The sequence below is a fragment of the Anguilla rostrata genome, chromosome 16 (genome assembly GCF_018555375.3).
Source record: "Anguilla rostrata isolate EN2019 chromosome 16, ASM1855537v3, whole genome shotgun sequence".
Taxonomy (NCBI): Eukaryota; Metazoa; Chordata; class Actinopteri; order Anguilliformes; family Anguillidae; genus Anguilla; species Anguilla rostrata.
In genome coordinates this window covers 10266497-10293944 of record NC_057948.1, presented here as the reverse complement: position 1 = coordinate 10293944, position 27448 = coordinate 10266497, and the positions used below count along the sequence as shown (strand labels likewise).

At 50.1% G+C, this 27448-nt stretch overlaps 1 protein-coding gene across 2 annotated transcripts in view; it reads left to right on the top strand.

The window, feature by feature from the left end:
- The window catches only part of smpd3 (sphingomyelin phosphodiesterase 3), a 40460-nt gene that overhangs the window by 10428 nt on the left and 2584 nt on the right, over positions 1–27448 (top strand). The window contains exons 2-7 of one of the 2 annotated variants that reach the window (XM_064312743.1): positions 8479–10178; positions 20980–21055; positions 24760–24931; positions 25338–25414; positions 25944–26007; positions 26529–26691. In XM_064312743.1, coding sequence (XP_064168813.1) covers positions 8853–10178; positions 20980–21055; positions 24760–24931; positions 25338–25414; positions 25944–26007; positions 26529–26691 — 1878 coding nt within the window. In that variant the 5' untranslated portion in view covers positions 8479–8852. Of the gene's footprint in view, positions 1–8478; positions 10179–20979; positions 21056–24759; positions 25209–25337; positions 25415–25943; positions 26008–26528; positions 26692–27448 lie in introns of those variants that run through there. The other variant, XM_064312742.1, reaches the window with a different exon arrangement.

Sequence of the window (27448 nt, the reverse complement as noted above, 5' to 3'; positions counted from 1 at the left end):
GAGCGCTCAGCAGTTTCCGAGCACAATCGCAGCGTTGCTCCCCCTCCGCGACCCATCCATTCACTTCGCCCGCCTCTGTTTCTCGGTTTCCACCGTAATCCCTCATTCCCCACCTTCATTTCTCTCTCTGCTCCTCGGCGCTTTGGCTCGTCTCCATTTGTCCTCTCATTGTGACCGTGTGTCAGCTCGTGTCCGCGGGATTTGTGACTGTAGGGCGGACCGCATGTCTCATCAGTCTGACGCAGACAGGAGGGGTCTTCCTGTGCTGCGTCCATCGATCCTTTAACAGCGTAGCTGCCGTCAGTTTTGGGCTGTCTGTGCATATTTTCAGTTGGTTTACTCTGTTAAATTCCAGGGTTTTCCTTTAGGTGTGGTCTGTATGCGTGTGGGCTTACAGCAGCTAGGTGGAGGTTGTGTCTGTACTGGATTTGTCGGCTGCGGTCTCCCGTTTGGCCATTTTGTAAACTTGGTGACCCGTTGAAGTGGGTGGAGTGTTCAGCGTGCTGTAACGGATGTCCAGAACTCCTGTGCTTGAGGTTGTGTCCAAATGGGGGAAGGGGGGTTTGGGAGGGGGGTGTCAATGGATCAGGACAGTGTGCAGTGAGGGAGGGGCAGTGTGTGGGGGGGAGCAGGGGCAGCGAATGACGGCGGGTTAGCGCTTCAGTATTGATCCGCGCTGATCTGGATTTGAGTCTCTTTAGCGCGGCAGCCCTGTAGGATGCTAGCGCACATATGGGCCAGCGCTGGTGCATGCTGGGTAATACTGAACCGTCTCCGTAATCCTCCTCTGCTAGTCCACAGGAGCCCAGCTCTGTGTGTGTGTGTGCGTCATGTGGGGGTGTGTGTGTGTGTGTTGGCGTGTGTGTGTGTGTGTGTGTGTGTTGGCGTGTGTGTGTGTGTGTGTGTGTGTGTGTTGCGTGGTGTGTTTGCCGCATGGGGTTCTAGTGGTTTATATGCGCTGGAGCATACCGTCCGGGCTCATCGTCATTACCCACATACATATCCAAACCACGTATCATTTACACACAACACACACACACACACACACACCACACACACACACACACACACACACACACTCACACATACACACACATGCACACACACGCACACACACACACACACACACACGCACACACACACACACACGCGCGTACAGGAAGGGGGCCGTGTGTGACTCCGTGTGTGACTCCACAGTACATGTGAATGGCAGGTGGCGATAGGAGGCTGATCGAGTTACTCCTGTGATTGCATTGTGGTAATGGTGATGGCATTACCCATATCCTCTAACCCTATTAAACCCTCAATTACCCAAGGCCCAGGCACACACACTGTCCGGAAGAGAACGAGTGATCAATTACAGAAAGGGAGAGAAGGAGAGAGGAAAGGAGATTGAGCAGGAAAGGGGTTGAGGGAAGGAATGAGAGAGAGCAGAGAGAGAGAGAGAGCAGTTATTTGTGTTGACAGAGTGATAGCCATTGGCAGTGTGACAGTACAACAGAATGTGAGTGAAGGATTCTCTCTCTATCTCTCCCTCTCTCTCTCCCCCTCTTTCTCTCTCTCTCCCCCCACCTTTCCCTCTCTTTTTTCTCTCCTTTTTTTTTCGAACCTTCGACCAGCCCACTGATCAGAGAGCACAAACACATGGGTGTGCTGGCCCCACCCACTGGCTTTTTCCAAAGCCTCTGGAGTACCTGTTTGTTTGTTTCCTGGGGTGTGATTGGCCATGCTGCGTATGTGTGGTGACATCATAACCAGGCCAATGGCTGGACCCCTCCCCTGTATTTCTTTCCTCAATACGGGTGGGTTATAAAAGCAGACAGCATGCAGACAGTGAGTCGCCTTCCATCTGAATCAGCACTCATACACGCGTACGCACACACACAAGGGTACACACACACACACACACATGCACTTGCACACACTCACGTGCACACACACAGACATACACACTCACGGGAGGAAGAGTAAAAAGGGAGCGTTCGATAGTCGCTGATGGTGAACAATGACACACTTCCCAAGTGCTTGCAACTGGGTCACCATAGCAACAGAGATCCCTTGAGCACACTCAGGCACACACTCTTCATTGGGCAGGAGGGGTGGGGTGTGGGGGGGGGGGGGGGGGAGGGTGGAGGGTGGAGGGTGGAGGGGGCCCGAGCAGGGGGGCCAGGTGGCAGGGAGGGCCACTTTCAAAGCAAATAAAAAAGAGGGAGAGAAAAGGTCAGTTTCACATAACAGGACAAATAGTGCACTGCACCCAGGTAACCCAGCCAAGCGGAGCACCATGTTACACACCCCATATACCCTGCACAGTAACACACCCCCATATACCCTGCACAGTAACACACCCCCATATACCCTGCACAGTTACACACCCCCATATACCCTGCACAGTTACACACCCCATATACCCTGCACAGTAACACACCCCATTAACCCTACACAGTAACACACCCCCATATACCCTGCACAGTAACACACCCCATATACCCTGCACAGTTACACACCCCCATATACCCTGCACAGTTACACACCCCATATACCCTGCACAGTTACACACCCCATATACCCTGCACAGTTACACACCCTCATATACCCTGCAAAGTTAACACCCCCGTATACCCTGCACAGTTACACACCCCATATACCCTGCACAGTTACACACCCCATATACCCTGAACAGTAACACACCCCCATATACACTGCACAGCTACACACCCCCATATACCCTGCAGTAACACACCCCATATACCCTGCACAGTTACACACCCCCATATACCCTGCACAGTAACACACCCCATATACCCTGCACAGTTACACACCCCATATACCCTGCACAGTTACACACCCCATATACCCTGCACAGTTACACACCCCCATATACCCTGCACAGCTACACACCCCCATATACCCTGCACAGCTACACACCCCCATATACCCTGCACAGTTACACACCCCATATACCCTGCACAGTTACACACCCCATATACCCTGCACAGTTACACACCCCCATATACCCTGTCACATACTACACACACCCCATATACCCGCACAGTTACACACCCCATATACCCTGCACAGTTACACACCCCATATACCCTGCACAGTTACACACCCCATATACCCTGCACAGTTACACACCCCCATATACCCTGCACAGTTACACACCCCCATATACCCTGCACAGTTACACACCCCATATACCCTGCACAGTTACACACCCCATATACCCTGCACAGTTACACACCCCATATACCCTGCACAGTTACACACCCCATATACCCTGCACAGTTACACACCCCATATACCCTGCACAGTTACACACCCCCATATACCCTGCACAGTACACACCCCCATATACCCTGCACGTACACACCCCCATATACCCTGCACAGTTACACACCCCATATACCCTGCACAGTACACACCCCCATATACCCTGCACAGTTACACACCCCATATACCCTGCACAGTTACACCCCCATATACCCTGCACAGTTACACACAACCTCCATAACACCCCATACACCTGCACAAACACCCCCATATACCCTGCACAGTAACACACCCCATTACACCCTCCACAGTAACACACCCCATTACACCCTACACAGTAACACACCCCCATATACCCTGCACAGTTACACACCCCCATATACCCTGCACAGTTACACACCCCATATACCCTGCACAGTTACACACCCCATATACCCTACACAGTTACACACCCCATATACCCTGCACAGTACACACCCCATTACACCCTACACAGTAACAGCCACATTATTCCTGCACAGTAACACACCCCATATACCCTGCACAGTTACACACCCCCATATACCCTGCACAGTTACACACCCCATATACCCTGCACAGTTACACACCCCATATACCCTACACAGTTACACACCCCATATACCCTGCACAGTAACACACCCCATTACACCCTACACAGTAACAGGCCACATTATGTCCTGCACAGTAACACACCCCCATATACCCTGCACAGTTACACACCCCCATATACCCTGCACAGTTACACACCCCATATACCCTGCACAGTTACACACCCCATATACCCTACACAGTTACACACCCCATATACCCTACACAGTTACACACCCCATATACCCTGCACAGTAACACACCCCATTACACCCTACACAGTAACAGGCCACATTATGTCCTGCACAGTAACACACCCCATTACACCCTACACAGTAACACACCCCATATACCCTGCACAGTAACACACCCCATTACACCCTACACAGTAACAGGCCGCATTATGTCCTGCACTCTGTCTTTAGTCTTCATCAGAGACACTCGGCTCCATTTACTTTGCATTCAAACACTCATCTGCATCAATAATTCAGCGGCGGCAAACCGCATCTACTGAAACTCTCCAGCTAAACGCATCTGTGTAACAAACTAATGCTGAGGGGTACATCAAATTCCGTCACACGCACTCTCTCTCTCACACACACAAGCACACACACCCACGCACATACACACGCACACACACACAGACTCACCCACGTGCACACATGCGCGCTCACATGCACACACATGCAGGTATGTTGTTTTTCTTTTGCATACGCCTACCCAAATTGTAAATACCACATGGAGACACCCAGAGTCTTGTTTTCTCGCCCATAAATAACCAATACTTTTCTTTTCAATCTCTCTCTACCTCTCGCTGTCTCTCTCTGTCTCTCTCCCTCTCGCTGTCTCTCTCTCTCTCCCTCTCGCTGTCTCTCTGTCTCTCTCTCCCTCTCGCTGTCTCTCTCTGTCTCTCTCTCCCTCTCGCTGTCTCTCTGTGTCTCTCTCTCCCTCTCGCTGTCTCTCTCTCTCTCTCTCTCTCACACGCGCAGTATGTGGCAGTATTGGCGCATTAATCCGTATCAGTGTGACACAGCGGAGAGCACCTGGCGTGTTTCGGTAAGCACACTGGCTGCCGCGGTGCTTATCATGCATCGATCATTATTTATTTACTCGGTGGAGCGGCTGTGTGAGTCGCCGGGCTCGGTTTCCTCTGTGGCCGCCGGAGCCGATGCTATCAGAGCCCCGGGGCTGCACAGAGCGAGCTGCACTTCTGACATTCCTGCACACAGCACTGCTGCTACAGCTTCCTGCTGCAGCGTGTGTGTGGGTGTGAGACAGTGTGTCTGCATGTGTGTGTGTGTGTGAGTGAGTGTGTGACAGTGGGGGTGTGTGTGTGTGACGTGTGTGTGTGTGACTGTGTGTGTGAGTGTGTGTGTGTGTGACAGTGGGTGTGTGTGTGTGTGTGTGAGTGTGAGTGTGTGACAGTGGGGGTGTGTATGTGTATGTGTGTGTGAGTGTGAGTGTGTTCATGCCTGTGTGTGTGTGTGTGTGAGTGTGTTCATGCATGCGTGTGTGTGTGTGTGAATGTGTGTGTGTGTGGTGTGTGTGTGTGTGTGTGTGCGTGTGTGTGTGACAGTGGGTGTGTGATGTGTATGTGTGTGTGAGTGTGTGTGTGTGACAGTGTGTGTGTGAGTGTGAGTGTGTTCATGCGTGTGTGTGTGTGTGTGTGACAGTGTTTGTGTGTGTGTGTGAGTGTGTTCATGCGTGTGTGAGTGTGAGTGTGTTCATGCCTGTGTGTGTATGTGTGTGTGTGTGTGAGTGTGAGTGTGAGTGTGTGACAGTGGGGGTGTGTGTGTGTGTGTGTGTGTGTGTGTGTGAGTGTGAGTGTGTTCATGCCTGTGTGTGTGTGTGTGTGTGTGTGTACTCTGAGTCTCAGGCTGTGCACTGTGCTGTGGAGCTGCTCTCAGCTCTAGCAGGTCTGCCGTAGCGTCGCTCGGCGGTTGGCGTCTCTTCCTGTTTGGGGCTCGGCTGCTCCTCCGGCCGTCCGCCACTCACATTCCGCCTCCTGCTCACAGCGAGCGTTTGAACCTGTGGCCCCGCCCCCTCTGCCCCGCCCCCTCTGCACACAGCTGGCTCTCTCCCCTCGGTGCCAGTCCAGATTACCAGATTACCGGCTGCTCTGCGGTTCGGATTACGCCGGGGCTAACTGTTCATGTCGCCGTAGCGCCAGTGAGGGTTAAGGGTTACTGAGTGACCGGAACACAGACCCGGGTTTTAGACTTTTTCTTTTTTTTTTTATTTAATCACGTCGCAATAATGGAAGCTCCTGTTCTAATTCTGTAGTGCACGTGCACACGCTGGAGCACAGTGCGGTTGTGACGTCATTGGTGAGGATTATGATGTGGATTTCTGGGACACAGGTTATCAGTGCTGCTGCATTTCTCTTTGCCCCTCCCCCCATTCAGCCATCTGCTCCCCCCCCCCCCCCCTCTACTCAGGTCAAAGGTCAGTGGGTGGAGGATGGCTGGATAGGGACTGTGGAATTTCACAGTAAAGATGAACCTCTTTTTTCAGTTTTTTCATTTCAGGAAAATTCTCAGTTTCAATTTCTGCATCTTGTGTGTTCTTTCTACCTCTCTCTCTGCCTAATCTAAATTTCATTTTCAAGCCAAGTATTTAATTTTATGGCAGCTGGACAATTCAGGAATATAATTTTTCTCCCTCTCTCTATCTTTTACTGCGGCCCCTCTTTTTGTGACAGGTAGCCACTTATTCTGTCTGCAGTAACTTTCAAATACATTCAAATGTTTTTTCAAAAACCTTGTGTTTGAAAATTAGTAATTTTTCAATAATTTTGTTTGAAATTATATTTATTATATTTTTATTTTGAAAATCAAATGTACCAGATCTGGTACAGACAATACTGTATGTGAGTGAACTGTGTTTGTTTAATAGATACGATGACACAAAGAAGTGTGTAAAATGTATCAATTCAGACGAGAGCTGTGTGTAAATGCAGAAGAGGTATGTGTGTATAAGCGTGTGTAAATACAGTATGTTTAAGTGTATGTATTTGTAGAAGAGGTGTGTGTTAATGTTAAATGTAGTAATCAGTTGTAAGTGTATGTATTGTAGAAGAGTTTGTGTATAATGGTGTGTGTATAAATGTGTGTGAATACAGTATGTATAAGTGTGTGTACAAGCAGATGAGAGGTGTGTGCTAGTGATTGTAAATATAGATGAGAGGTGTGCATTGGGCTCTGGGTGCAGAGGCTGTAACTGGGTCATATTCACCCTGAGACCATTCCACCATCTCCCTCCCCCTCCAGCCTCCACAGATACATACACACACACAAACGCACACACATGCACACATACAGACACATACAAACGCGCACACACACATACCACACACACACACATACGCACACACATACACACACAAATGTACACACAAATGCACACACATACACACACATACAAACGCACCCATACACACACCACACATACGCCTGCATTCACATGCAGGCACCCAAGCACGCACATATATAGGCAGAGACAGAGAGAGAGAGAGAGAGAGTGTGTGTGTGTGTGTGTGTGTGTGTGTGTGTGTGTGTGTGTGTGTGTGTGTGTGTGTGTGTGTTGTGTGTGTGTGTGTGTGTGTGTGTGTGTGTGTGTTGTGTGTGTGTGTGTGTGTGTGTGTGTGTGTGTGTGAGAGAGAGAGTCTGTGTGTGTGAGACAGAGAGAGGGACTAGCAGTCTCTGATGATATTATTTCAGTATGAACGTTCATTGACTTTGTTTTGGCAGTGTGGGGAACATTGTTATAGCACCGCAGGGATGGGTGGAGGGGGGAGGTGCTGGGGGAGGGAGAGAGGGGAAGAGAGTAACGAGGGAGCTGGTTGTTACCATATTGATTCCTGAATTTCACGTCACTATCTGCCAGACCTTCACATGGGGGTGTGGGGGAGGCAAGGGCTGGGAGCGGAGTCAGGACAGTGATATCAGCAGCTCATTGGTTCATCCCGGAGAGGTGGGCGGGCACCCGAAAAAAACTTTGTTACAACAATGAAAATGTGTCTGGCTCCTGAAAATGTTTTTTTTTTTTTTTTTCCCAGCATGCTTTGCCCCTGTATGAGTCACCCAGAATGCCTAATTACTACTTCCTGCGACTCCAACACCTGTAGCCGTAATCTCTGGGGTGCCCGAGCGAATAAATCTGCGCTCCTGTCATTTCCATTTCAATGTGCTGAAGAAAGAGGGAACCTTTGTCTGGAGAAATGGAAATGCTGTTCCTGATCAAGGGGAGATAATTGACGCTGTTATTCGTGACATTTAAACGGAGACATTTAAATTAAATTTCTTTCCCGGAACTCCCACACACAGATGCGCGTGAGCACAGAACGCACAGATGGAATTATATACACAGACGCGCACGTAAGAGCGCATGCACAAACACACGCGGACTACTACACACACAGACACGCAGGGTTGGTCCAGCAAAACAATAATGAGTTATTTTCTTTTGTCTGTGAGCATGATCACTGACATAAAGATCCTCTCCTTACTGATCCACTGCTCTCCTTTCTGTGAGTCACACTGTGCTCTCTCTCTCTCTCTCCCTCCCTCTGTCTCCCCCCTCTCTCCCTGTCAGGTTTCAGGTTCGAGTGGGGATGGCAGGTCCCGGAGTGCTGTAAGTCCCGCAGCCCAGAGGGAAATGGGATATCCCCCACCCGAGGAGTAGTCACTCTCACCTGGCCATGTCCCACAGCAGGAGACTGTAATACCTCATTCCCCCCACCAGAGGGCCTGCCCGGGGCAGGGAGAGCAGAGACCCCTCTGGACCCCGCCCGCGTGGTGGCGCCGTGGCCGTGCCTACAGGGGGCGCCAGAGGGAACCATGTAGCGGGCCTCTCTCCGGGCGAGGGGGGGCGGGCAGATTCGTCTCTTTTCTTTCTTTTTTTTTTCTTTTTTTTTCCCTGTCATCGTTGCCGCGGTAGCCGAACGCCGCGTTCCAGCTGAGCCCAAGATGGCGCTGCACGCGGCCCCGTTCTCCAGCCCCCTGCTGGGCTTCCTGAGCGGCCTGTCCTGGGCGCTGGTGTTCCCCTGCTACTGGCTGCTGGACCGGCTGCTGGCGTCCTTCCTGAGCACGTCGCAGGAGAAGCGGCGGCGCTCCCAGGACCCCTGCTCCTTCCTGGCGCTCTGCGTGCTGGTCTCCACGCCGCTCTACCTGCTGCTCATCCTGGCCGCCCTGCCGCTCGCCCTGCTGGGCTTCCTGCTGTGGGCCCCGCTGCAGGCCGCCCGCCGGCCCTACGCCTACAGCCACCGGCGGGCCGACGCCCGGCGCGCCGAGCAGGGCGGAGGAGGAGGCGGGGCGGCGGCGGCGGGGGCGCAGGGGGAGTGGCGCCCGCAGGGGCGGAGCTTCTGCTTCTGCAGCGCCAACGTGTGCCTGCTGCCCGACTCGCTGGCGCGCTTCAACAACCTGTCGGACACGCAGGGGCGGGCCCGCGAGGTGGGCCGGCGAATCCGCAACGGCGCCAGCCGCCCGCAGATCAAGATCTACATCGACTCGCCCACCAACACGTCCATCAGCGCCGCCTCCTTCAGCAGCCTGGTGCAGCCGGGCGGCGGGGGCTTCCGCCGCACCTCCTCCCTGGACCACCGCCCCGACAGCAACGGGGAGGCCGAGCCGCGGGAGGGCGGGGGCGGGCCCGGGCCGGGGCCCGGCGGCGAGGAGTGCCCGCCCCCGGCGGACTGTCCCACCAACCCCGTGGCGGGGGGAGGGGCGCAGACGCAGCCCGAGCCCCCCCTCCAGCCGGCGGGGGTCCAGATCAGCATCAGCGCCCCGGAGCCGGAGCCCGAGGAGGACCCGGCCGGGCCCCGCCCCACGGGGGGCGAGGGGGCCGACGCGGGGAGCCTGGACAGCCGCACGGCCTCGCGGGAGTCGCTGGCCCGTTTCCACGGCTGCGACGGCGGTGGCGTGTCCAACAACACCCTCTCCCACCGCACCTCCGTGTTCAAGAAGCCCGCCCTGCGCAGGCGTCGCCACGGCGACGACGGCTTCGACCACGAGATCTCGGCCTTCTTCCCCGCCAACCTGGACTTCCTGTGCCTGCAGGAGGTGTTCGACCGGCGGGCGGCCGCCAAGCTGCGGCGGCAGCTCCACCGCTACTTCCCCTTCGTCCTGAGTGACGTCGGCCGCTACGCCTGGAAGGGGTGCTGCTCCCGCTTCAAGTTCCTCAACAGCGGCCTGCTGCTGGCCAGCCGGTACCCCATCCTGGACGCGGACTACCAGTGTTACCCCAACGCGCGCGGCCACGACGCCTTGGTCTCCAAGGGGGCGCTCTTCGCTAAGGTTCGTGTCATTCGTTCACTCTTTTGCTCTCTCTCTCTCTCTCTCTCACTCTCTCTCTATAGCATGCATTGCTTTCTTTGAACATCCTACCAAATCTAAGAAGGGTGTCAGATTCTTCTTGTGTAGCTGGGCCTGAGTGTTCAGCGTTACATAATGTAATTTCATAGATGCAATCACTTTTATTTAATAAAGATTTCAATATGAACTCTTCTCTTAATAAAATAAAAGCCAATCACGTTTCCCTTCCAACTTGGCTCCTGCAGCTTTGAATTTCCCGGTTGTGCGATTTTCACATGTGCACAGCTGTGTCTACTGCCAACGGCGTGAACTCGGTGTCTAGGTTACGGGTTGCAGAGGTCTGGACTCCTGCTGTAGAAACACGGCTTTTGCCTCTTGTTCCGTATTTACTGCCAGGGCCTTGGTTATGACAGTCCTGCTCCAGCAGAGCTGGGTTTGGAGACGGGCTGTACTTCCCGGCCGTGTGGAAAGGAGGGAGTTAAGTGACTCCACCGCGGGGGCTGTGAATCAGCAGTGTGGCTGCAGAGAGCCTCTGGACGGCTGCCCTTCCACCCCAGGCGCCTGTGCGGAGACAGATAGCTTCTCTTTCAATGAAATAAAAGTGCATTTTAATCTCTCTGTTTCCTGTCTCTCGCTCCCCCTCTCTCCTAATCCGAGTCGCAGTTTCAAATTAAGCGTTTTATTGGCCTGGTGCACTTCAGGATTCACGTTGCCAAAACTTGTGTAGACAGCTGTAAGACAATATAACAATATCTATTTTTCCCTCTCTCTTTCTTACTCCATCTCTCTGTATCTCTCTCCCTCTCTCTGTTTGACTGTCTGTTTCTTTCTCCCTCAGTCCCCCTCTCTTTCAATGCTCTCTCTCTCATGCATAAGGAAAATGGGCTTTTAAAGTCAACTACGTGATCCATCAGATGAGCTTCATATGATGGGAGGGCAGTGACAGGTTGCGGTTAGGAGATGTTGACAACCGGCCATCTTGGCTCTTTGATGTAGTCTGCGGCGCGCGGGGTCGCAATCTATTGTATTCCGTAATCTATTCAGCCTGTCCATATTCATCACGGCCCTGGCCCGGCTCCAGGTGCCGTACTCGACCCCTCTCTCTCCCCCTCTCTCTCTCTCAAATTCAAATTCAAATTCAAAATGCTTTTATTATCTCTCTCCCCCTCTCTCTCTCTCTCTCTCTCTCTCCCTCTCTCTCTCTCTCTCTCCCTCTCTCTCTCTCTCCGCGGTCGCTGGCCCGGTGCCTGGGGGCCCTGAGCCGGCCCCGCGGCGCCTGTGAATGTGACAGGCCCGCTAAACGCCGCCCCCGCGGGTCGCCGACGCGGATTAGCGAGGGCGGCGGACGCGGTCCGGGTCCCAGCCCCGCGTTCGCGCGGCCGCGCCGACTAATTGCGCCGCGGCGGCGATTAGCCGGCTCCTGTTCAGCCGAAACGCCGCGCGCACGGGGCGTTCGCGTCACGCGGCCTTTACCGTAATTGCCTTGACTTCCGACTGGTCTTCCACGCCAACATCCAGCCGCTGATTATGACCGGGAATTTGGTATTTTTCCGAAAGCTCTGGTTTTATCCGACAGGGCGGTAAAAAAAATATAAAAAATACAGTTCGAGATAAATAAATCCAAATTATTGCAGTTTTGATGTCGAACACTGTTTTCCCTCACAACCAACTCCGCTGCTCTTAAAACCACAGCTAAACGCTACGTAGCTGTTCGTTTGGTGTGGAAATTTACGGGCCATATTGCAAGGCATAATAATCGCCATCTCGAGGTTTCCTGACAATTTGACGCGAACGCTTGCAAGTCGTAACCATGGAAACCTTCCATCCCATTATTACATCAGGGCGGCATGCAGGCTGTGCTTCTGGGAGTTGTAGTACACGTTTGTGATGGGTGGCCGTGCGGCAGCCGTTAGCGCACAGTGTGCTGTGTTAGACAGCGTGAGGTGCTGACAGAGAGGGACCCTTACCCTCTTACCTTATCAGCCCTTACCGCGGCATTTAAGGCTCTTCCTCTCTCTTTATGGCTAATTCTGTCTGTTCCTTTTTCGTTTCTCTCACTCTCTCTCCCTCTCTTCACTCTTCGCTTGCACACATTGATATTCAGTAGCTTTTTTTTTTGGCAAGAATGAAATGAAAAGCATGTTTATACTTTTTCCCCCCCACATAAATCAGCGTGTTTTAATAAAGGATTTTGTCACATTTCCCCTTTCATAGCTGCCGGGCACTAACTAACACTGTTTTGACTAGCGTCATTAGTCACTGACAGCGTTATTCGCAGTGACAAACGAGCAGGTGGAACGCTTACTAAGGTATTAAGTTAATGCTAAAAAGAAGAAAATAAGAAAATCGCACGTTCCGTTGCTGCACTTCCTCCTCAGATTTATTGACCGATGGAATCAGCTAGTCAGCAAAATGCGCCCCTTCGACAGAGCACGCCGTGGCCATTTAATATAGCGAAATAAGCAAAATGTAGATTTAGTCATTTTCTTTTTTTGATGCTGCGCACTTCATACACTTCATACATGTTTGTTGAGAGATGCAGTCGATATGAATAAATGTGGTGTCACGTGGTGTTTTGTGTGCTGTTGATGGAACTGATCCCTCTGAACCGGTGCCCTGCTGGCCTGGTATTGCAGCGGTGCACTAGGGGAACTGTCTGTTTTTTTATTTATGAAAGGTTACCAAAAGGTTGTGTGTGTGGGTCGGTGGGTGCTTGGGTGTGTGTGTGTGTGTGCGCGCGCGTGCCCGTGTGTGTCAGTGTGATCGTATATCTCTTTTCAGTTTATTGATGTACTTCGGTTAAATTCTCGGGTCAGTGTGTAATAGTTTAATAGTATTATATAGTTATGTCGATCGTTAGCAATGCTCTTCTGAAGCTGGAGTTGGTTACATTCACTGGGTTCTTAACCACTCCGTTTTGAATAACAAAGACTGAGACAAAGACAGAGATAACTCTGGAAAGAATCTTTAGTACAGTTGTCTGTCAATTAATATTAAATATTTAAAAAAATACGTGCATGCGGGCTGGCATATGGGTGGCCCTGCATATTCAGCTGTAGAGGAACAGAAAGGCCATGCTCCACCTCACCAAGCAACAGTCTGAGTATTGTGTGTGTGTGTGTGTGTGTGTGTGTGTTATTTTATTGTACGCACTCAGTATATTGCATAGATGATTTCTACATTACCGTTTCCATTTTTTCGCTCCCATTCATTCGTCCTGCTGTTTGCTGTGCTGCTGGATATTCGCTGGAACAGCTCGGCGCGCGAGCCTTGTTCAAGGGTGTAACGGCGGTGACCTGACAGGGGGGCGGATTGATGTCGGTCGCGGTGCCGGATCGGGTTCCTGCGCTCCGTGCCCAGTCCTGCGAGCCGCGCGCAGTGAATCAGACATCAGACAAAGAAGCTAAAACTTCAGCCAAAGATATAGGGTTACTGTCGCGGGCAGGCTACTGTAGCGGCGCGGAAGTAGTAAACGTGTAATCCTTTCTGTCTGCCGACAGCCGCCGCGTGTTTTTTAGCCGGCTCTCTGTCACTGCCGTTTCTCCCCGCGCGTGATGCCCTTTCCCGGGGAACATTTTTCAGGTGAAAAGCGGGCGAAACGCTGTCTAGGCGCACGGATGAAAAACCAGCTACGTTTGGTTGTAAAGTCAAAGTTAGCGATCTAGCCATCTAGGACGTGGCTGTATCTGGGTAAAACCTGAGCTATATTGTGGTTAACCTCATGTCCGTTTATGTCAGAATGTCTCTCACCATGGATTTCCACCTCTCTAGATGTCTGGCTTGTCTGGGTTACATCCATCTTCAAAAGGGAGGCCATTCTGCCTTTTTTGTCCAATGCTAAATATGTAGTTGGAATGCTGTGACTGTTCTTTTTTTTTCTTTCTTTCTTTTTTTGCAAATTATTCAAATGCTCCAGAATTTGATTGCAAGCTTCATACCTGACTAGTATACCAGAAGGGGTTTAAATGATTACTGGTTCAGTCCATCCACTCTATGCCAAAAGCGGTAAGATTTTTTAGGCCCTAACTACGACCAAGGTGTATCAGCCCCTCTCCATAATGTAAAAATTTAAATATTTGTTTTAGATGGTAAACCATGTCAGCAGCCTATTAGGGTAGTAAGATATCTCAGGGTTGTCCCGATGCTTTGGTCATATAGTGAATGTCAGGGCATCCACAGCATACACATCCCTGATTTATTCTGGACAAAGCTGTGCATTTTCAAGTTCATGATTTTACGTCCTCCCCTTTGTCTGCACATTTTTGAATGAAGAGGAATGCGCTTACAGGACAGCAATGCAATAAAAACGATATCCATCCCTCTAGGGGTTATTTAATGCTCTAGGAGAGAAGCACATTCCCAATTTGTAACATATAGAGCATGTGCAGACGTCTACCACAGTACTTATTCCGCTTAAGCAGACACAATTATCTTTACACGCACACGCATGTGCGCGCACACAACATACACACACACAGACGCATGCGCACACACACACACACACACAGACTCACATGCACATGTGCACACACACACAGTGCATTAATGTGTTCATTACTGCATTAAACCCCTTCTTAATTTACAGTGAGCAGAACAAATAAAAAAACCAATTTTAAAGACTATGAGAAGGTAGTTAAAACAGTGCATCCTTAATGTATGATCTGGAGATCTGGAGTATCAGACCATTTTAATAAGGAGTCAAATCGTACAGAGAGTGCTACCACTGACTGACTTGTGAAATTAATTTGTATTTAATGGAATATTATGATTAGCTGGGTCTCCTGCATCCAATGTGATTTACACAGATTATATTTTATATATTGTCCTTTTAAGGTGGTGGATATTTTAAGGAAGTTTAGTGCTTTGCAGAAGTGTACAACAGTAGTGACCGGACTCTGGTTCGAACGTGTTACTCCCTTTGTATAACGGTAGAGGCTGAAGCATTACTTCACACAGCTGGTCAAGATGTAGCTCCGGGAATTATATAGTGCCTAATGTGTTCTGTGCATGTCAACTTGTTGAGCTATACTGTTGGATGTGCAGTTGGATTCCTCCCAACAGGCATTGTTTTATATGCACTTTCCGCTGTGTTTTTTTGACACCTTTTGTATTTCTACGAGGGTATGAGTCAAACTGGAAGTGGCCTACGTTTATTTTGTTTAGTCTTCATGCTGGACCTTTAGCTCAGCCGACTGTCATAATACGGGCTGGATAGGCGCGGCATATTGGCGCGTGTAATCTAGGGCGCTGTTGCGTAAGTGAATCGGTGTCTGTTTCGCTAATATATGGGCCTTTTTTTGGAACATCATTATTGTGCTCTGGTTTCCTGATCGGCGGCAGAACCAGGTCATCTGCGCTGAGCAGAATTTTGACTTCGTGCGCGGCAGCAGAATGAGGACGAGCCGCTGCAGGCGGTTCCAACAGCGCCGTTAACTAAACGCAAGTATCGACCGGCGCTGGGGTCGGGGATGTGAACTGTCATGCAGTGTCTGCGCGCGGCGAAGCTCTTATTACAGCAGCGCATCAATCCACTAACATCACTCACTTTGTCCCTTCGGAGAACGATAAAGTGCAGTCACTTCGGGCCAAATTGAACGAAATGCTGTTTTGAAGTTAATGAGTCATGTAAAATCTTTAACATTTTTTTTAATGGCTCAGTCACATTTTTCGAAAATATATTTAGTAGGGTGCGTGCAATACAATAGTAGCACGCGTGAGTTGGCAAGGAAAACCAGTTCAACAGCCTGAATGAAAATGCAGCGATAATGAGTGCGGTGACACTCCTTCCGTACATGTCTACTGACACAATCGCCTCCGTAATTAGGCGTTTGTTAAAGCAGTGATCTGGAGATGTGCTGTATCTTCCGTTTTAATAAGGAGTCAAATCGTACAGAGAGTAAAGGGGATTTTTTTATTGCGGGTTTTACGGTCTTTTCGAACGATTAACAAAACACACTAAAGGCGTTCACTGAATAAGGGGCTAGGGGTAAAATTTAATCCTGGTATGATGCAGGGAGGTTTTATTTTAATACAGATGGCTATTGATGTGTGGAATGACTTGTGTTAATTCTAAACGCACCCCTGTGTATTCTGCTTCCCCCCGCCCAACACATACTGCCATTCCTGACGTACAAAGCACTGTTATTTGTTTTTATTTGGATACTTTTAATATTCAACGAGGGATGATTTACACTCTTGATGCCACGTTATGAAATAGATATTCATATTACAAGGAATGCTATTTTATAACCATATAAGGAGTTCTAATCAGTCAGGTCACTCAGACAAATAATGACATTATGCAATTCGCTGTGGCAAATTATTCCTTTTTGAAGAGGTCGCATTTTATATTGAATCACTGAAAGATCTACATCGGGAATCAGTGAAATACTAAATGCTGAAAGCCTCGACACCTGTTCATGGAAATGAAGTCATTTGTGGAAAACGAAGAGTTCAAAGACAAAGTAAATGGTAATGAGTCAAACCTGCGTTTTGATACAGTCTGTTTCTGCACAAAATTATGAAACAAGAATGTTTTTTTGACAACCTTAATTCATCAAGTGATTCATTTGAACAGAAACAGCACACATATGGGTAACTCCAGGACCAAAGTTGAGAACCCCTGATTTAGCAGAAGCACATTCAAGGTCTCACTGCTGTTTACTCTCTAGGTGAAATGGCAAGCCTAGACATGCTAAATGGCTTGTTTTCATCATGAAGCATTCTTAGTTATTATGTAGAAGAACTGGCAAAATGGTGCAGTCATCCTTTTCCTGGTCCTTGTGTGCTTTTTGGTGACTAAAATATTTGCAAAGAATTGGTTGAACTGACTGGTTTGACATTTATTTGCATGATAAAAAGCTAACAGGCTTCTGCGCTCTCCTTTCTTGGTGCCTTTTACTGTCAAAAAAATCACATTCATAGAAGTTCACAAAAACACCATTTAGTGTTGAAATGGCGCACATGATCAGTACAGACCATGTTTGTTTCCTTCATCACACTGTTGCTGTAAGAAGCTAGTATTTTCGGTTATTCGTTTTCTTTTCAAAATGAATGTTGTGAAGGCCACTCAAGCTTTCGTCTTTGCTTGTGCGCCGTCTTGGTTTCGTCTTGACTTGGCCGACGGGTGACGTCGCGCTGGTTTCATGTCCTCAGATCGGACAGACAGCCGCGCTCCCGGGTGCGCTTGGGCCGAGTGGCTCAGAGGCTAATTTTGAATGCGTTTGCATGTGACGTGTGCAAGCTCCATACGTGTGCCTCATTGTCGGCTTAGCTTAGCTCCTTTTGGTTCTTGTGCTAGTGTGTTAAATTAGATGGCTGTGGCATTCGTACAAAACTGCAGATCCGAGCCCTGTCCAAATACTGCTACTGAAACGCTCTGCTACGTTTCCACGCACGGAATGAAAAGCATTCTTGTATCATGTGTGAGGTAATAACAGTAATCCCCAAGTGCGTGTTGGATCTTCTGTCTGCTGTACTGTTGTGATGTAAATGAGTATATGTGCCACAGATTCACTTCTTTTCAGTTCAGTGATCTGCCAAAATAGATTTGCTCTTGCAAGTTTTGTCAATGATTGCCACTGGTGGTAAAAATGACACATTTCCCTTGCATTATGTTGTTTATGTGTGTTTTTATATATGACATCTTATTGTGATTGCTTAAAAATGTTCTTTTGTAATAAATCTTGTCATTACAGTTTGAGTGCATTACATTGTGACCTCACAGAGAATACTTTGCCCATAGTATCAATTGTGACACCACAGAATGGGATAGTTTGAACACATAGCATCCATTGTGACATCATAAGACAACATAGTTTTAACGCATGACACGGATTCTGTCAGACTTATCTCTCTTAGCCAGGTGTCATGGCTTTCCTTTATCACATGCGTGCTGTGACTCACACTGTTTCTGTGCTTTGTGTTTTGTGACAGCTCCTTTGACCAGAATTCTACAGTAAATACAGCTTGACTGACAGGTTGATTACTGTAAGGTCCCAGATGAGTCTCCCGCGCTCAATATGAGGCACACTGTGTCTTTTCCCAGTGGACTGCCGCAGGTGTTCTTAATCAACATGCGATTGAATTTGAAATGAAAATGAGGGACCCTTTAAACAAAAATGTTTAATCATTTAAGCACAACGGTAAACAGGTTTGTAGTGGGTGGACCATTGGGAGGAGAGCGAGCGTTTGACAGGTTGGCTGAATGTGGGAGGGGTGGGGGCAGTAGGGGCGTATGAGAGGTGGGAGAGGGGCAGCTCCAGCTCCTGTGGCAATGCGGCTGAGGTCAGGCTGCTCTCTGCTTTAATTATCGCCTGAGCAGGAATGTTAATTTAAAATGTTTCCCCTGAAGAACGAACACCCACATAATTAAACCTTTTTTTTTTTTTTTTTAACTCCACATTCATCCCTCTCATTATTATTTCAGAGAACAAAATGCTGTCCTTTTTCATTTAGGCGATAACCAAAAAGGCTTTACTGGCCTGCAATTTATGGGCGTGTCCCTCTTTCTGTTTACAAACGTGTGTGTAAACACTGACAAACGCACACACTCACTCATACACACACACATTCAATCACACACAAGCAGACATGTCTCTCTTTGGTCCTTGACGTTTTTCATGTTGTAGGGCTAATTCGGGTTGCATTCATTTGTCATGTTTTTCCTACGCTAAGAGGAATCCTTGTGGACCGTTCTATTCCTCTGCTCCAGCGCAGGGAACGCGGCAGTACTGTACGGCTCCAGGGCGTCTTCCTCCATCCCGTTCACGGGGACGGATATCACACCTCTTCTCACCTAGCTCCTCTCTGTCTCCAGTAGACACATACAGTCCTTCTTACACCAATACTAGCGTATTTTCCCCTTCACACACTCACACACACACACACAAATTGGCTTTGTACGGTCACAAAAGCAGAAAAGATCAGAAGCGCGCACACACACAGATAGCCCAGTACCCCGCCAGGCCGCTGTCAAACGTTTTTAGGAGTCGCACCCCCACCGACCGGCAGGTAGCGGAGAGACAGGCCGTTAATGACTGATCCCAGACTGGTACTATAAATAGGCAGCACTGAGTACACTTCTGTTTCCCGCCTTTTGGAAGGCAGTGGAATCAGAACTGAATTGAGGCTCATCGTATGCTCCCACGGTGGTTCAGTTTACTCCACAAACCCTTTGAAGCAGTTGTGCCTGGAAGCTTTACTCGATTGCATCACTGTCTCTTTGTCACTGTTTGTATACTTGTGCTGAAGTTCTTCAGCTCTTCATCAAGTTTGGAACATCAAGTGTGGGATTTCCTTGCGCTGTCCCTTATTGGTCTCTTAGTATTACACACATTGTTGCTGAGTTGCCTTCAGATCCAAAATCCATCTGTTGGGTTAGGGTAGTCTGCAGAATTAAAAAGGTTATACTTGGGTTAAATGTCGTCTGCAGGATTAAAGGTTAACACCGGGTCAAAGGTCAAAGTATTTGTCGTCTGGTCTTGAATTTCAGTTCAGCGGCTCTCATGGTTGTTACGCTGGCCCTTCTTGGCTGTACATTGGCTGCTCTGTAGCCCAGGCAGACTGAACTAAACTTGCAGCATTCAGTCTTCTTGCAGGAGAGATGACAGTTAGCATTGTGGTCTCTCCCGAAATAGGACAGACAACAGCAGTGGCTTCACGATTTCTCAGTGTGACATAAGCACGTTAGCGAAGGCACAAACATCACAGTTATCTATGCAACAAGAGGATGTCCCAAGTGGGTTGGGCCATAAAGGAGCTTCCCACAAGTGCATGCTGGGATCTGTAGTCACTGGGCTCGAGCCTCAGCCTCGGTTACGCCATGAGCTTACTGTGATCGGGAGTCCACAGCTACGAGACACAATTAGCCCCATCCCACCAGTGGTAGGGTGAGTTTGTCTGTCAGGGTTGCTGGTTACTGCTACGTTAGGATGTCTTCTCTTTTTTTACATTCTTAGTGGCTCTGAATCAGTGTGTCTGTTAAACAAACGTCATTTACATTAGCTGAAATTTTGTATTTGTGAGAGGCACGCCTCTCCTCCTCTGCTCTGGAGCTAGCTCTCCTGTAGCACTGTGAGGACCGTGTGAAAATAGTGCGAAACACTGTCACAAGCAAAACTGTTTTGAATGCACACCTCCGTTGTGTGTGAGGCCGGGTGGCATTTCCCATTTGGGGATAAAATCTTTTTTTAAGGAGAATAATGCCAGTGGGTGTGGCTGACTCTATCCCCTCTCTCCCCCCCCCCCCCCCCCCCACATCCCCACTCCCATCCAGGATCCAGTCGGTACACTCACTCTAATTTGCAGTAAAAGCCTGCTGAGCACTTTGCCTCTTTGCCTCCTCTGCTTCCAGCTCATCAGCATTGATGCAGCTAATTCAGGGATAAAGGTCCATAAAACACTGGGCTGACAGGTCCAGCCAAGTGCATTTCACCAAATGTACTGGGGGAGAGAGAGAGAGGGAGCAAAGCCCAGAGAGATTTAAAGAATGAAACAGTCTCCTGTGTTTTATATTGTTTGTTGTTTTGTTTTTGGAAAATGTAATCAGCTATTTCCTGTTTAAGCAAGTTCCCATGTTGTTTATACGAAGCACTTTAACATTTGAGTTTGAACTTGAATTTGAGAGAAAGAAGTGAGGAGGGAGCAACTCTTCCTCTTGCTCCCAATTTGTTTTACTTTAATTTAATTTAATGAAGTGACTAAATTGCCATTTAGTGATTTAGCAGAGGCTTTTAGACAAAGTTTCTTACAAAAGTGCTGAGTCTTTCTCTTTCCTTCACAGGTACAGGTGGGCACTTCTCTTCAGGAGCAGAGGATTGTGGGATACCTCACCTGCACTCACCTCCATGCCATTGAAGGTATGGACATACTCGCACACACACACACACAAACACGCATGTACAGATGGACTGATGCACGCACGCGCATGCTCATGCTCACGCACATACTCACACACGCGCTCACTGACACACACACACACTCTCTGGCACACAGACACACACACACACACACACACACACTCACATGCACTCTGACACACACACTCACACACACACACACGCACACACACTCTCACACACACACACACAGACACACACACACTCACACACACACACAGACGCTGGTCTCAGACGCCAGCCTGCTGCTCTGCTGACACAGCCCCGCGCTGGGTTATGTAAGCCTGAGCCCATCTGGAGCTGAATGGAACTGACAAGCCTCATCTATCTTTTATTCTGTCTGACCTGCATGTGTGTGCGTGTGTGTGTGTGTGTGTGTGTGTGTCTGTCTGTGTGTGTGCATGTGTGTGTTTCTGTGTCTGTGTGTCGGTGTGTCTGTCTGTGTGGTGTCTGGGAATTGTTTTGTGTGTGTGTGTGTGAGAGAGAGGGAGAGAGACAGAGGTCCGTGTATACGTCTGTATAATACTGTCACAGATAAATGCATGGGATCACAGCTGTAATCTTCCGTGTACAGAGCCTGGGTTTCTATCCTCCCCTTCGAACCGTACGGAGACTCTTTCCTCTGCTGTAAAATAAATAAATTAAGGACAGCACACACTCCTTGGTCGCCATGGTGATTGGCTGTGGCTATTTTAAGCGGGGAGTCTGCGCTGTGCGTTTGAGAGAGACAGATCTGCTGCTATTTCTGGACCCCGCCACGTAGCCGCGGCCCCGCTCTGGGGCTAAATTTACACCCGCCACTATTTCTGAAGATAAATGAGGGGAGGAGGGGAGGAGAGGAGGCAGGAGGGAAGAGAGAGACCTGATTACACCGGCCCTCCCTCCCCCACACTGCCTCACCCTCCTGCACACTGACCCACACCGGCCCTCCCTCCCCCACACTGCCCCATACTGCCCCACCCTTCTGCACACTGCCCCATCCTCCTCCACACTGCCCCACTATCCCACACACTGCCTCACCCTCCTGCACACTGACCCACACTGGCCCTCCCTCCCCCACACTGCCCCATCCTCCTCCACACTGCCCCACTCCCCCACACTGCCTCACCCTCCTGCACACTGACCCACACTGGCCCTCCCTCCCCCACACTGCCTCACCCTCCTGCACACTGACGCACTGGCCCTCCCTCCCCCACACTGCCCCTACGCCCACCCTTCTGCACACTGACCCACACTGGCCCTCCTCCCCACACTGCCTCACCCTTCTGCACACTGCCCCACACTGGCCCTCCCTCCCCCACCGCCCATACTGCCCCACCCTTCACCACTGCCCCCTCCCCACGCCTCACCTCCTGCACACTGACCCACACTGCCTCCTCCCCATGCCTCACCTCCTGACACTGACCGCATGTCTCCTCTCACACGCCACTGCCCCACCTCTGCACATGCCCCTCCTCCCACACGCCCTCTCCTCCACACTGCCCCACTATCCCACACACTGCCTCACCCTTCTGGACACTGCCCCACTATCCCACACACTGCCCCAACCTTCTTCACACTGCCACCTCCTCCTCCCCCCCCCACAACACACACACACTGCCCCACACTGTCCCACCTCTCTGACTACTGCTCATCCTTTCACACACGCCAACTTCTACCCCACATTGTCCACCCCACACACACACTGCCCCGCCCTCCTTCAAAACCTCCAGAAACGTCATCAGTTTATGTCTTCATTGGTGTGTGAGTCCACCAATGAAGTTAGCAATGTTAGCGTATGTTTGTGTGTGTGTGCGTGCACGCTTGTGTGGGATTGTGTGTGTGTGTGTACGTGCCTGTGTGCATCTGTGTGTGTGAGTGTGTGTGATTGTGTGTGTGTGTACGTGCCTGTGTGCGTCTGTGTGTGTGAGTGTGTGTGTGTGTACGTGCCTGTGTGCGTCTGTGTGTGTGAGTGTGTGTGTGTGTACGTGCCTGTGTGCGTCTGTGTGTGTGGTAGTGCCTGTGTGGTCTGTGTGTGAGTGTGTGTGTGTCGTGCTGTGTGTGTGTGTGTAGTGTGTGTGTGTGTACGTGCCTGTGTGCGTCTGTGTGTGTGTGTGTGTGTGTACGTGCCTGTGTGTGTCTGTGTGTGAGAGTGTGTGTTTTACTAGACGGGGTCCTCTGGGAGTGCATTACTGCCCTCATTTATTTCCTCTGTTTATACCACAGCCCTGTCCAGACATAAATAATTGATCATAAGTGAGCTGTTCATCTTCCGGGTTTCCTGGACAAATAGTGTGTTCAGCCACACTGTACACCTGCAGTCTCACCAACAGGGCCTGCAACAGCCTACACTCTGCTCTTCTAGGTCACGATCTCTCTCTCTCTCCCTCTCTCTCTCTCTCTCCCTCTCCCTCCCTTTCTCTCTCTGTCTCCCCCTTTCTCAATTCAATTGAATTAATTTATTAGCATGACATATTTTCAATGTACACATTTCCAGAGACATGGCATAAACACATTACGTGACATATTAATTACACAAAATGTCATGAAGTAATTAACATAAACCTAATAAGAATATGAATGGTAATTTATAAAAACAATTGACAGTTTTACATTATATGATCATTAGGGGTCACGACTGTCCCTCGGGCTGTGGCAGGTTAGCACGTCTCTCTCTCTCTCTCTCTCTCTCTCTCTCTCTCTCTCTCACCCCCTCTCCCCACATCTCATTAGAGATATCAGTGGCAGGTGGAAGTGGGGGATCAGACAGTGGGGGTACAGGTGGAGGGCGTTTATTCATAAGCTCTCAATCGCAAAGAGTACAGGGGACTTAGAGGGGATGAGCCTGCATATGGGCTCGTGGTGAGACCCGTCTGATTTCGGGGGCGGGTGGGGGAAGGGCGTCCGTTTGCCGATCGCCCTGGAACGCTGCAACATCTATCGTTTAGTTGTGAACGGCCGTAACCTCCGTTTCGTCTGCTGAGAATGTTTCGTCTGCAACTTGGGCGTGTTCAGTTCTTTTTGGGAATGTGTGTCATGGCCGTTCTGCAGTTTTCGACGGCGAGACAGGCCGGTTTTGGTAAACCATCTGGAGGCGCAGATAAAACCAGCCCTGTGGAAGACGCGTGGGAATAAGCATCGGGGGTGGGGGTGCACAGATGTGCAGTGGGTATTTCGGGGGGGGGGGGGGTCTATGCGCACCTGTGCGTGTACTTTGCGGATTACAAAATGATCTGTGCTGTGGCAGTGCCGGCGGCTCTAGCATTTGAGGGGCCACAATCAGGATTTGATTTGGGGGCCCCCTAACCCAAATATAATATATATTTGAAAATTGAGGGCACCCCCTGGTGGTTGCAGGAACCTAAGCAGCTGCTTATGTTGTGCAGTGGGTCAGGCTGGCTTTGGAAGTAGCAGCTTTAAAGGGACGCAGTGCGTCCGAGTGGCTGCGTGTGTGGAAGACGAGATTAAGACGTGTTCGGGTTGAGTTTCCCGCGTTGAGTTTTGTTCTTTTATTTGTGGGAGGGGGCTGGGTGGCCAGAGTTAGGATGGCATACTCGGAATTGTAGGTTTGCATGTAACGGTGGAGGATTTTGGGTGTTCAGAAACAGTGAATTTCTCTCTCTCTCTCTCTCTCTCTCTCTCTCTCTCTCTCTCTCTCTCTCTCTCTCTCTCTCTCTCTCTCCCAGGAGATTCGGCGGTGCGCTGCGAACAGCTGGACCTGCTGCTGGAGTGGGGGGCGGAGTTTCGGAGAGCCACCTCGCGCCCCGCCGGGGACAAAGGCCTGGAGGACCAGGTGGCCTTCGACGTCCTCCTGGGGGACCTGAATTTCGACAACTGCTCCTCAGGTGCCCGGGGCGAACATCAGCAGGATTTTTTGTTTTCGTAGAGGCCCGCGACTCGAGCGGTGGGAGGCGTGAGGACTCGTGCGGTGCGCGTTCCTTTGCAGGAGGCGTCTGAGTGTCAGACGCCGTCTCTGGTGGTTAGCCGCCGTCTCCGCCTCACCTGAACAGAGCAGAGCAGAGCTGGGGAAATCCTGCTCCCTTTCCTCTCTGTCTCTCACTGAGGGTAATTTTCCACTCTCTCTCTCCCTCTCTCTCTCTCCCTCTTTCTCCTCCCCTCCCTCTCTCTCCCTCTCTCTCTCCCCCTGCCTCTCTCTCCCTGCCTCTCCCCCTGCCTCTCTCTCTCCTCTCTCCCCTCAGATTTACTGCCTCCGCCTTTCTCTTCCTCTTTACCGTGCCTCCCGTTCCGCTGACCCGGATAACGGGCAGCAGCATGTTCTCTTCACTCATTATAAGGACCCGTGCCGCATGGGACCCGGAGAAGACAAGCCCTGGGCTCTGGGTGAGCGGGAGGGGCTACGGGACAGGATATGGGAGGGGCTACGGGACATGTGGGAGGGCATGACATTGAGGATAGGGACGGAGGCAATGTGAGCATGCTGTGTGGTAGGGCGTGGCTGGTGAGAGAGGGGTGTTGCATGCTGTGGGAGGGCTATGGCTGGGCATGGGAGGGGCATGGTACGCTGTGGGAGGGGCATGGCTAGCTGTGGGAGGGGCACAGACGGGGCTTTGTTCATCAGAACTCCAATTATTTGGCTCGCAATAATGAGTTTATGATTGTACAGTATAACAGCAGAAATGTGGTATACGTCCTACTCCCCTTGTATATTTTGTGTATATCTCATGCATCTTATCCTTCAGTAATGCCTGTGCACGTCCCTGTCTGTGTAAATGTGTGAATCCCATTGACTTTACTGTTTAAGCAGCCGTATCTGTTTGAGCAGAAGCCCCAGTGTGTGAACAGCGGGAGCTCATGTGAAGCTTGTGATTCTTTGACCCCTGACCTCTAACTCGGGTGTGTACGTTGTCAGGTACGCTGCTGGACCCCAGCGGCCTCTACGACGAGGAGGTCAGCTCTCCAGAGAGCCTGCAGAAGTGAGTTTCATGCCAACTCCGCCTTTCATACACATACTCGCTAAACTTTCACCCGCCAATTCATTTTTGTCCCCTGTAGGGGACATGAGGCTGGAGAACCATATATTGTGCTATTCTGAAACCTGCACTACAAGGGACATTCGGTGAAAATAAAAAATAAAATAACATTTTTGAAAATATTCTCATCACAACGTGTTTTTGTCATCCACGACATCTTGTGTTATGTTAAAAAAATGTAAACACTTAAACTTTGTGCCGGGTTTCATGAGAATGTGCATACATGCACACGCGTGCATGTACACGCTTACACAAACACGCATACACACTAACACGCTGTCAAACCCACCTACACTCATACACACCGTAATGCACTCTTAAACACAGTCACTCACAAACTCACACACAGAGCACATGCACATACACGCACACACACATGCGCACACACAATCATTCAAAAAATCTCTCTCACACACACACACACACCCACACACTCCCTCTCACCCCTCGCCGTTTCTTGGTAGGGTGATGGAGAACGAGGAGGGGAGGAAGGAGTACCTGGTGTACCCCACCAGTAAAAACCAGTGCTCCAGCCTGAAGGGTCGGAAGATACCACTCAAGGGAAACGGCAGGAGGATCGATTACATCCTGTACAGCGAAGAGGGGCTGCAGCAGGACTGGAAAGTGGTACGTTCCCGTTTCCCCCCCCCCTCCCCTCGTGGGTCCGTTTGTAGCAAAGCGTTCTGGGATATCTGTGGAACGTGTTTCCGCGGTCGTCGTGGTCTGGGCCGATTCCGTTGCAGTTCGGTCTGGTCAGAACACGAACTGAAATTCAGCTGAGGGATTTTTCAATTGAGTGAATTTCAGTTCATTTCCTGAATCAACGGAACTGAAATGGGTTGGACCTGAACCCCAGTTAGGACATTAGCATATTCCTAAACCTTAAATATATTTTACAGTGCGACAGCAGCGTGCAAATGAGCTGTACAAAACGGGCACTGTTCAACACTACGCACACAACTGTTAGCTTAGCAGAGACTTAGAGACTCACACACAGGATAGCTGATATTCCTCACGTTGCCAGTACAAATGAGCCGTTTACTCTGCAGGATGTTTACAGAAGCAATTGAGATTAAGTACTTTGCGCAGGGGTGTAACAGTAGTCTCCCAGTGGGTTAGAGTTTACAAAACACCGCACTGCCACCGGGCCTACCTCATCACATCGCCACACCGGTAACCTCACCTCCACAGTCACACAACACCGGTAAAGAAATGAACCTCGCCTCCAGAGAGACAGAAAATGAGAGAAGGTGAGAGGGAGCGAGGGAGAACGAAAGTGGGAGAGGAAGATGAGAAAGTCCGAAAGGCTTTCTCTCTCTCTCTCTCGCTCTCTCCCTCAAGCCTCCATCTCATAGCGGAAACGTGTCTGAGCTCAGCGTGGCTT